Raw genomic sequence first — 12,031 nt, 5'->3', positions numbered from 1 at the left:
TTCTACCTACCTACAAAACTAGTATTTCAGCTGAGATTGTGATTGCTTATATCCAATATATTTATATGTAAATATTAATTTTCCTCCTGGCTTTTGAAGGTCTTTTATAAGTCCACCTTGAGAATAAGAGAAATAGTGTTTGTTTTGTGGGAAATGTTCCCCACTGGTACCTAGGGGTTTCTGACCCTTATCTGATGTCCTTCAGAAATCGTTCTGCTGCGTAATGTCTGTATTTTGGGCTATACAGTTTTGTTGAAAGTACCTGGTGAACTGGTTGAAACTTACTCAAGGAAGTGCAGAGACAGGATTGGGGGCAGCTGATGGTTCTCGTGTGGATTATTTGTTCTGTCATTTGTACATATGTGCTGGCAAAGTTTTAAATGTGTCACTCAAGCTTGGTCTGTATCCACTTAGTATTTCCATGGAGAAATACCCCTGTTGTACTAACGTCATCTTCAAATGACTGAGATAAATGTTTTCAGTGTTCCCCAAACCACCTGCAGTGTACGCCTCAAAACGTTGCGTACTTTTTCCAATACATGTGTTTGTCTAATAAAAGAAATTCCCTGTCTGCAAACCTTTTCTTGCCTATGTTTGGGGATCATACCAACTGAAACAGTGCTACTATTATTTGACAGATAATAATTCTTAATATTGTGCATCGTAATGAATAATGATTTTTCTTTCATGCTAACTTGAATTAAGGATAATTTTCCTCATAGGTTACTTATATTTCCTTTTTTACTACAGTTGTGTGTGAAGACTGATCAAGACAGTTATTTGTTAAATCATTCTCATGACCCAAAGCTCCTTCTAGGCCAATTTACAGGAATTTTCAAGATTTTTAAAGAAATTTGTTTGTTTTTTAGTCTCCAAACCCGAGATAATCTTTTCAGCGTTATGTTTATTTCATTCCACAGGAATCATTAAAACAGGTAAAGATAGTTTCAGTCAACAACCCATTAGTCTTTCTGAATGCCAAGAAATTTCATGCTGACCTGATAAAGATAATCCAGAAGGATAGCACGAGCAGCCAGGCATGCGAAGATGTAAACAAGGTAGGATGTGCTATATGCTTCAGTAATCATGGTGACAATGTTGAAGATCATGATTGCTTTCCTTGTGTTTCTTAGAGAATACAATCAGATACCGAAACAGATATAAAAAGATAATACTGCAAATTGTTAATTTAGAATAGAATAAAGTTAATCCTTCTCTTAATCAGATTCAGTATGGATTATTTTCTTATTCTTACTTGAAAAGAATATCTCTACTATTTCTGCATATGATCCTGCAAGACACATTAAAGCACTGATCTAAAACTCTTCAAAATTTCTGGCAGAACTTACATAACCTCAGCTAATACAAGGTTGTGATTTTAAAAAGACAACGAATAGCTACAAATCTACTTGAATAAAATATGATTATTTTTGCTGGAGGTGAGTCCATGAGAGATAGACACTTCATTTCTGTTTCGAACTATAAATAATTCCAGGAGAATTAGCAGAAGGTACAAACTGGCTGCAGTTTTTCTCAAAGGTAGTTTCTTTTTCATTTTATGCATTGATTGTATTGGAAAAATAAACAGTATACAAATTATGTATAACTTGATTTTGGAGAAAATCTCCATAATTATAGTATTTTTTGAGTTTATCTGCACATAACTACTGTAATTTCCTACAAAGCTCCTTAAAAGGGAAAAAAAAAATCTTGTTATTTTTCTGTCATTACAGTGAAGACATTCCAATACCATACAATGCTTACTGTAGGCAATTTCATCCAGTTCGGTGAATTGGGCTGAGAAAATCACAGCCATTTCTTAGATGGGTTGTTAAGACAGTGTTCAGCAATGTGTGTCTACCACCTCTGCTGTGTCTTGCCAAAGAGCTGTGCTACCTACTTTGGTGGGTGGCTTCTCCTCGTTGTCCAGAAATTCAGCTCAGAAATTGTGCTGCTTCTTTTTCTTGGTTCTGCTAGGCTAACTGATTTGGATTACTATGATAACAAACCCCCAAACAGAGAGAAATTACTTAGAATTTGCATGGAACTAATTTATGACTTAATTTAATAAGTGTAATAAGTTAATTTAATAAGTTAATTTATAAGTAACTTAGGAGGGAGATTTTATCCTCTGTCTATTCTGTAAGGTACTTGGCAGTACAGCTGCCTGAAATACTGTGCATAATTTTTTTCTATGGATTAAAAAATGTCTTTCTATAGCACATAATGGGAGTGAAAAAAAATTGCACTTTGGATTTTGTATCTGTGCTGTATTTCTGGTTTTAACTCATATATCTACTGAGAACTTAACATACATATTGAAATCATTATTAAAAAAATTCTCCAGATAAAGGTAATTCTTTAATAAATTTACTTGTCAAAACTGTTGTCACTAAAATATTTGTATAGCAGATGATATTGCAGCAAGTAGAAAATGAATCAAAAGTTAATCTTATAAAATCAATGACTAGAATTTATCTTTTCAAGAACATCTTTTCCATCTTTTGGCCACTTCTTAACCAGCCCCTGCTTCCCCAAAAGCATCGTGTTCATAATATGCTTTCTAGCGGATCCAAACATGACAGAGATTGAGTTATCTAAAAAGAAAAGCAAGATATCAGTTTGGTATAACTTTAGAAGAATACTGAGAGACATACTCAGCAAATATTATATATCAGATAGGCTGTTGCGTACAACATGATTTTGGAGAGAAGGAGTTAACTTTGATATTGAGAAACCAAATTCTTATGGATTGCATTGATTTTCTCTAGTTACCATGCATTGGACTAGTTTTCCTTGGTATGTTAATAGTTTGCTGCTTTTATTTCAGTGTGAGCAGAACACATTGCTCTGTTCATTCTCCAATGGAAGTTGTCATGGTGAGTTTATTATCTATAAATGATATTAAAACCAAGATGGATATAAGTGTGCAAAATGGCTCTGTGCTTTTATTATTTATTTGTAGGTGAACTCAAGTTGTCTGGAAACTAATGTTTTCAGTTAGATCACACTTTTAGTGAAGCATGGATGCTAAACAGTGTTAGGCTGTGTCAATCTTGGTCTAACAGGTCTTATTTTTATTCTGTTACTGACTGACTTTTTTCATATTTCAAAAGCAGGGAACCAGTGAAAATACCTTTTCCATAGGAGTCCCTGTGGTTCTCGTGAACCACTGTGCGCATACTGAGACAGGTACACAGTGGGGAGAACCGCTTCCAGTGTTACCGCCCGGACCGGTCTTCAGACGGAGGCCTCAGAGGCTGTTTTGCTAAGCTCTGGTCTTGTTTTTTTGCATTCACAGTGGGACTTGAATATTAGTATGCAAAAGTCAGAATATGTAAAGATCAAAGCCATACTAAATCTTTGTGGTCCTTAAAGCCACTTAGGAGAAAATCTCAGAAAACATCAACTGAATTATATCAGTGACACAATGGCCACCAATATTGCACAGTATATCAATATGGTATAGAATAAAGGAAAAAAACCTAAGAGTTTGCTTTCAATTAAGGATTAAGCTGGATAATTCCATTCTTCCCACATTTTCTAACACTTAAATCAAACCAGAGCACATATGTTCCCATGGGAGAGCTGCAGCAAGCTTTTGCAGAAGACACTTTATACAGATGACTTCATTGTGGATGGAATTAAAATATTGTGCTTATTTAAAACACTTACAAGCATTAAGGCCACAGTAGAGAATCTGATTTGGGGGTTGTTGTCTGAATGTTTACATTTATTAACTAGACTTACGACATTTTTATGATACTACAGTGTTTAGTTTACGTGGGCGTGACAGAGTGCTTTGCTGTAATACATAGCAATGCTATAACTGCTATGGAAGGCTAAACAGCGCTATACTGTGTAAAATACTAAAGGAGTGTAGAGCACTTTAAATGTAAAGAAATTTTTGGAAGGTCTTGGCAGTACATATTTCAGTCTTCTTTTGGATGAACTGATTTCTCATGTTACAGCAGTGACAGACAGCACAAGACCTCTTTTCTGAGGAGTTAAATGTTCTGTTGTTCCTTGTACCAACCAGTCTATGGTGACTCTTCATGGGAGCTTTAAAATAAAAACCAGAGAGAAGAAAGGAAAAACCCCTATAAAAAGGAAAACAAAATGTGGGGCTTAAATTTTTAGGAAAGAGGGGAGCAGGAAGACATGATCCTTAATGCTTATGGCAGTTGTCCCAGAGGATGCAGCGATGTACATCTTTGTCAAAATCTTTCCTTTCTCCCTCTGGGGAATACTGATTCAGCACCAAATTAAAGAGCAGCTGTTGCCCTTGCCCACTGTCTCACAGAGGGAGAAGGTCTGTACCTAAACCCCATTCAGAAGCCAGGCAGCCTCTACTGCAATGCAGGATGCCAGCTGGGTGGCAAGGTGGCATGAGTAAGTAACAGGGAGAAAGACTAAGGTCTTTTGTTTCAGAGGCAGAGGAGTTGCATAGAAAAGATTACAAGGAGCAGCCTGGCAGATCTTATAAAACCTTTCTTGGTTTCCATCACAGTAATGTCAGGCAGAAGGTTTCCTTTGAAATTCTGTATTTTTGGTTGGTGTGTATCTATTAATGTATGTTGGACAGTACAAAGACAGTAAATCTCTGGAGGTGCAACTCCAAAAGGCTCTGGCTCTCAGACTACTGTCAGAAAGGAATTAGCACCATCATAAATCTACACCATGAGGAAATTCTAAGTCCCCTCAAGAGTTTAAAATCTTTTCCTCTGCTCTGTCAAAACCATTTAGCTTAACGCGTTTTTACATTCAGAATTCCTTTCCTTCATTTTTTTTTTTGAGTTTTGTGCATTACGATAACTAAATTTGTTCACAGAGCAATGTAAATAAGATGTGCATTATTTTCTAGTTTTCCCTTTATGAAAGCCAAGAATAATTTATGTGCTAGTTCAGGATGCATTTAGTACAGAGCATGCTTAGTTTAAGCACAAGACAACTGAGGTTGAAGAATGTGTATAAGACCTTTGCAAATCTTACCAACATTGGGTTTTTTCCAGCATCAATACATGATAGTATGTAAAAAATTAACCAAAGAAAAAACAGCACAGTAAAACCTTAGGAAAATGAAACACTGCACTTTTTACATATTTTTCTTCCTTATAGGAGGATATTAGTTAAGCCATAAGCAGGCATTTAGGTACTACAGAAATGAATGTCATATCAGAACTTAAAAGAGAGTTATATTCTCTGTTTATCCCAGGTAAACTCTTCCAAACAAACCAAGATATTATCCCGACTCATTTAGAAATTCAAATCTGAAGAAGCAATTCGTCAAGTCTTGAGAGACTATTCCTGTTTAAAACATCTCACTATTAATATGTTCTGCCCATCATCACTTCATCCCATTGCTCTGGAGGTCCTTCATTTGCGCTTCTAAAATATGCCACTTGCTTGACTAATACCCCAGTTTGTAACAGTACAATTTTTATTGTGATAGTTTGTGCTTATTTTGTCGAACTATAATTGTTCTTATACACACTTCTTGACTATTCTCCCTTTTAATTAAAGCTTTTCATTTATCAAATATCTAGGTGAGTCATTGCAGTTGTGTCACAGTGAGCGACGTGTTTTGATATTAGACTGCAGTGGACTGAATTTCTTTGACTACACTGGAGTCTCAGTGCTGTTTCAGGTATTCATGACATCAAATTCTGTACATAAAAATATAATTACACATATGAGTTATTGGGGCCAGCTACTAGTCACCTCACCTGTATCAGTGGATAAACATGTCACTCATGAAAAAGATGAAGAGAGATTTGGTATAAAACTGCATGATGTTTATATATAAAATTATATTAAAAATAATTCTAAAGATTTTGGGTGACATTCAGTGCAAATGTAAGTATCTGTATGTAATGGAAATTAGTTTCTGAAGGTGGGGGTTTTTTTGGTGGGTTTGTTTGGTTTGGTTTGGTTTGGGTTTTTTGTAAATTTTAAAGCTATTTTAGGTCATATTTGACCTGGTCATATCAGTTATGTCAGTTGCAGTGGAGCCATGTGTGGATTTACCCCTTTAAAATTTCAGCTTTTAATGCTGTGATTTTATCTTTATGTCCTTACTTTCTGCTAAGTCAGAGGTCTTAATGATCTCCATGTTTTCTCCTGTGGGTTACACACCCAGCAGTCTGGGTTCCTCAGGCATTGCAGGAGCTCCAGGAAGCTCCCAGTAGACTAAAACCAGTAACCACATAATGAGCAGTGGATGAAAAATTATGTTCAAAAGCTATTTCTTATGTTTCCATTGGGTCTGGCATTTAATAATTGTGTAGTGGGTACAAATTTAAGTGGGTATGCAAGGTTTGGTTCATATAATTTTTCTGAGTAAGACGGAAGACTAGATTTGAGCTTGGGTCTTAGCCCAGGCCTTTTCTTATCCTAATCATTTTCTCAATTTACTGCAGTGATTAAGCAGTGACATAAGCGCTGCCTTAAAAATGTTAAATTAAAACTCCATATATAGGTGGGGATATAGTCAAAAAGAAAACTGGAAAAATAAGGTTAGTGGGAGTTACTCTGTATTATGTCTTCCCTCAAAATAAAGGACATTCAATAAAGCGTTAATTAAAAAAATAACTGTGCAACTGATTTCCAAAACATCTTAAGAGACTTCAGAACTACAAAATATATCAAGTCAGTGTTTGACACATTTGTTAGAGGTAAGTCCATCATGGGCTGTGAAGTGCAGTCTCTGAGTGAATGACTGGTCCAAAACAGCGTTACCCAGAGGAGGAACACACTCAACGTGTCCTCGTTACATTCCTTCCCAAAATATCATCACTGCTGCTAGACTTGGAGGGATTTTTAGACTGAGTCAGACTTTTGGTTTATTTTTTAACATAAAATATTCTGATGTGGTTCTCATTTAATCTCTCAGAGTTGTTCCACTTTACATGGATTATTTAAACAATTTTTGAAGCAGGGACTGCTTTGGATGTTCCCCATCTTCCAGAAAAAAGACCCTACTCTGGTTCTAGAATTATTTTAACTTTTTTTTACTTTCTAGCTTATTGAATATTTAGTCTCTGTGAAGTTGAACATTTTCAAAGAAAGAATAAAGAACAACTTACTGCAGAATGTAGCATGATGGTTATGGTGCTTTTCTGGTAGACTGCTGGAAGTCTCAGAGTTTCCTAGGTCCAACTCATGCCTTTGTGGGCTGGTAGGTAAGCATGTGGTGAGGAGATTGGGAAATTTGCTGAAAAAGGACAACTGAAAAAAAACCCAACCCAACAAATCCTAAACGATATAGTAAAGAATGTAAAATTGTTAAGCAAATGCAGATTTAATTCTCAGGTACTTTGAGGAGGGGGGAGGAAATTAGTGTGGGTTTGTGGTGGTTGCATTATAGAAGGGCTCACTCTGGTGGCTGCTGGCAGCATAGCTTCAGCAGCAGCACTTCAAGCTCTCTGCCTGCTTTGAATATGGTCTTTTTGAGTATTTTGTTCTCTGTTGGTATTTCAAACAGGTTTTTTTTTTAATTTCACGTTTTCACACATACAGATTTACATGGACTGTAAAAACAGACACATCGATGTGTTGCTAGCACACTGCAAAGGCAAGTATCAGTTTACAGCAAAATTTTTAACATGATGGTTTATATATCCTCACTGCTTTATCAGTGCTCATATGTTTGTTTTATTGCAGCTTCCTTGATAAAAGCAATGCAGTACGGTGGAAACCTTGAATCTGAAAATCCTGTCTTCTTTGAATCTATTTCTTCGGCAATCGATGCCATTCAAATTCACAGGGTGAGACTTACAGCAGGGGTAGATGAAGTCTGGAGGGTTTTGTGGATGCTGACAACAATTTGTTAAAGTCTGGGGAACTCTTAGTTACCCACTGAACCTTTTGTTCAGAAAGCTTTTATCTATCTATTCTTTACAACCAGTCTTCAGCCTTTGGACTACATTTATCAAGTTTTTCCTGCTAGCACTCTCTTCCCATCACCTTCTCTCCTTTAGCAACAACTTCTTGGTCCTCTACGCTAGATCCAAAGGTACTATGTTGTGGTTCATTAATTTGGGTGCATTCTCCACTAAAAAGCACAATGCCATCTAGAAATACCTAATGTAGCTTCTCGGTGAGGCAAATTAACTCACACCCAGTTCCGCATTACTGAAACTACACTCTGTTCTCAGCCTGGGTTGCCTAAAGGTACGTCACACAGCACTGTTCTGGCTGAAACGCTTCTGGATCCTTAGCACATTTTTTTTTCCTAGCTAATAAATTGGCTCTATCCTGCACTGTAGTGTGCTGTGTTGGCTCACTGGTGGAAAGAGGGGAGAGGAACTGCATGAGGTGGAAGAGCGAGCTAGGGGGAGAAGGAAGGTTTGACTCAGAAGTTGAGGCTTGAACATGCATTTGCTTGAGGATGTTTTTACTCGCCCAGTAATAATTTTTACATTCCTTGTTAAAGGCTGTAAACCTGGGCTTTCCTCATAAACCGTGTGAGCCTTTTCCATTGTAATCCCAGCGTAACTGAGCGTGCATTACAAGTAATGTGCTTTCCCATGGTTTTATTTATGATTCCAAACATGGCTAAAGCTTGGCTCAGAGCCTTCTCCAAGAGACATTAAACTCATCATGGTCTATGGTTTTGGGTTGGGGTTTTTTTTCCACTTTATATTTTACTAATTAAATTAGAGTTGCCTATGGACAAAATCACTTTCTATTGATTTATCCAGATAAGGCGAGATGGCACAGATGGTCTAGTGGATTGACTGAAAAACATGTTCTCTGCAGAGTTTTTCAACATTTTTCATTTTGTTGCCCTGGAAAAAAAAAAAAAAAATTACTGAATGGTAACTGCAGGGCAAAAATAAAGGGGATGACTATTGTATATTTTGTCTGGGTCTGATTAGATGAATTAGGATCATTGTTGTGTTATAAAAAGTCTACATTCTTTATAGACATTAACCTTCCTAACATTCTTGTGAGATGGTTATGTACTAGGATTCCCATTTTATGGAAATGGGACCTGGAAAGACCAGGACAAATGTTCTGAGTGGAAAGGGGGAGTTAGAGCTCAGAAGCCCACTTTTCTTGGAACTGATCCCATGTTTCTATCAGAGCTGCTAAGCAAATCAAAACTCTGAATAGTGGCTTAGTGGATTAGTCTGAAAAGCTTGCATGCAGCCTCAAATTTTAAATGTAATTATGAACAGTGTATATATGCTGCTGATGCCTCCTCAGAGTATTCAAAGTATGTGACTTGGGGTTTTTTTATGCCTTTAACACCTGAAGATAAGAGAAGATGGACAGGAGTAAACAGGCAGTGTGACAGCAATAGCAGCACCACACTGTAATGAACACAGTCTGTCTATGTACTTTTCCTGCACCTTTTTAAGATGATGAGGTCAGCAGGAATTTTGAGGAAGGAAATGAAGGAAAAATGACAGGATGGGATAGGGTGGGATAGGGTGGGATAGGATAGGAAAGAACAAAAGGAAGGAGTTGGAGATTCATGGAAAGTGATTCATTCCGATTTATATTTCAGCTTCCCCGCCCCCAAGCAGGAAATAGTCTTTCACTGGCAGAGAGATAGAGGCAAGAGGCCTTCATGGTTCCTTTTCGTCTCTGCTGCTGTTCGGAAATGCAAAGGTGCTCTTATCTATATTCTCCAAGGATAATGTCATGTAATTATATTTTTTATGTTGATAAGTTGATAAGAGACTCATCTGTTGCTTTATGCAGTTCATCCTTATCATAATAACTTTTTGATTCATAGTCTTTATAATGGTGCCATTTTCAAACTAGCACTACTTCATCTGCTAGTTTTACGTGGCATTCTAGGAAAACATTATAATACATTTTTTTCTGTTTCTCCCAATTTAGAATTACAGCAGGTTCAGTGAACAGAGTGAAGTGTGATGTCGACCCATTGAATATGACTAGTTTGATCTGCTCATATTCAGAATGAACTACACCACGGTTTTTCCGTAGCTTTTTTCTCCAGGGGATCTCATAGATGATCTTTTGTATGCCATATATATTTACTACATTCAGTAATGATAGATCTACCATTCAGAAAAAAGATCTTTCAGCTGCCATCACTCAGCGAATGTTCATACAATTGTTCTATAGTGGTTTTATATAATATTTTTATATACATTTATGTACAAATTATTAGGACGCAGACATGAGGTACTGACTGTGTTTACCAGTGAGGTCTATTCTTTTAGATATCTTCTATTGTAACATTAGTTGTAATATGCATCTGTAGTTTTGTGCATGGAATAATGAGATGTTATGAATTCTTAAAAGCAGCGTGTTGTAATTAATACAGTATATGCAGGAAGCCATATACCAGTGCAAACCGTTTCTAATGGCTTTACTTACTCTTTTTTTCTGTTCAAGACAGCCATTTGCAATAACAGCATCATATCACAGCTATCGTGTTCCATTTTTCATACGTTGTTTTGTATGCTTTTTAATGCCTGCCAAGGTCAGTGGGAGCACTGTATATTCAGAGAAGGCAGATGTATGTTTGGTAAGTGCACTGGATTGTCTCCTCCACTAGTCGTCATGAATTATTATTATGGTTTGCTACATTTTCAAAGTCACAGATTGAAGAGGAAAAACTGGCAATATTTTTCCAAAACTTGTTCTTGTTTCCAGCATAAGAGCAGTCTGCATTTCCAGTTTGAGCTGTGATTTGTTTGGTTTTAAAGTCTTCAGCTATGGCAGCTGAGTGATGACAGTGGAGAGACACTTCAGGTGTGTGCCACATTTCAGCCCCAGTTCTGGTGTGCAGCACTGTGTGCGAGCACACAAATGAGGTGGAGGAATTCATGGGTTGAGTATTTCGCTTGTAATTATATATTGTCGTCAATCATATTAGATTATGCTATCATATCAGTGTCATGTTATGTGGCAACATGTATGATTCTTTTTCTTCTTGTCTTTGTTGCCATACATGAGCACTAGCAGTAACATGTAAGAGTTGAGCAAAAAGCAATCAAAAAATAAGAAAGGATAAGGAGTAGGATTTTTCCTTACCAACTTAAAAAAACTATGGAAGCTGAAAGGTAAATGACTATGGCACAGCCATAATGGCCATCTTAGCACTACAGAGAGAAGTACAAGGGTGCTTTGTGCAGCTGCAGCGTATAGGCAAACTCTAATCCTGTTTTCAGCAGCAGTTACATACATATGTTTGTCTGGACTCCCCTTGCTGTCTCTGCCCAAAGCAGATGCCAGCAGTAGACGAGGTGGCTCACAGTGTGATTTTCATGTCGCTGCATACTTGTGTTAAGGCATCGACAGGCTTTTCTTCTGGTCTTGGTGATTACACACTACTAGAAGACAACAGGAGAGAGCCAGGGAGTTTTCTACCCTTTCAGTTATAGGTGAGCTCTGGAGTTATTCCCTACTTTGTCCCACAGATGACCAGAAGTTTTTTGTACATGTTCTGCTGAGACTGCGTTCATAAGTACCGTGTAAAGGGTTGATCGGTAACTGTGAGAAGCTTGTTATACACAGGAGAAATAAGTTCTGTACATTGTCCCAAGCACATTCATTTCAGATGCCATAGTCGATTGCAGATTACATCCCTGGACTCAGTAACAGGCTGTAACATTTGATTAATAAATTCCTCAAACAGTTTCAGTAATTTATTAACACTTTAGAAATTATTTACATTGTACTTAAATTGTAGAAGCATCAATTGTATGTCACAGCTGAACGGAGATCTCTACTTAACTGCAAACTGAATAAATGAATAAATGGTATCTTTTCTACTAAGTTCAGTATTTATTATTTGACAGCTAAATGTTTTTTCTGAAAATTTACAAATAAGTTGATTAATGAAATGGTTAAAAACAGAGTCTTTAGCAAACATAGCTTCTACTAGGAGATTTTAAGTTTTGTTCTGAATGATCTTGTAAATGGAACAACACAAAACAAGATGTTTTTAAAATTCTTTGTAGCGTTAGTCCTTGATGAAATCCTCTGCATCTTTACATCAAATTAACAATTTTGTAGTGCTAATCAAAACGGTTTCCACTTTTCACTG

At 36.8% G+C, this 12,031-nt stretch overlaps 1 protein-coding gene across 1 annotated transcript in view; it reads left to right on the top strand.

Moving 5' to 3' along the window:
* SLC26A7 (solute carrier family 26 member 7) overlaps positions 1-9,966 on the top strand; it is a 70,860-nt gene extending 60,894 nt beyond the window's left edge. The window contains exons 13-18 of the mRNA XM_054816768.1: positions 921-1,058; positions 2,831-2,879; positions 5,547-5,647; positions 7,519-7,573; positions 7,663-7,766; positions 9,853-9,966. Coding sequence (XP_054672743.1) covers positions 921-1,058; positions 2,831-2,879; positions 5,547-5,647; positions 7,519-7,573; positions 7,663-7,766; positions 9,853-9,888 — 483 coding nt within the window. The 3' untranslated portion in view covers positions 9,889-9,966. The remainder of the gene's footprint in view (positions 1-920; positions 1,059-2,830; positions 2,880-5,546; positions 5,648-7,518; positions 7,574-7,662; positions 7,767-9,852) is intronic.
* Positions 9,967-12,031: the final 2,065 nt, after the last annotated feature.

The sequence above is a fragment of the Grus americana genome, chromosome 2 (genome assembly GCF_028858705.1).
Source record: "Grus americana isolate bGruAme1 chromosome 2, bGruAme1.mat, whole genome shotgun sequence".
NCBI lineage: Eukaryota > Metazoa > Chordata > Aves > Gruiformes > Gruidae > Grus > Grus americana.
This window is presented reverse-complemented; position numbering and strand designations above follow the sequence as displayed.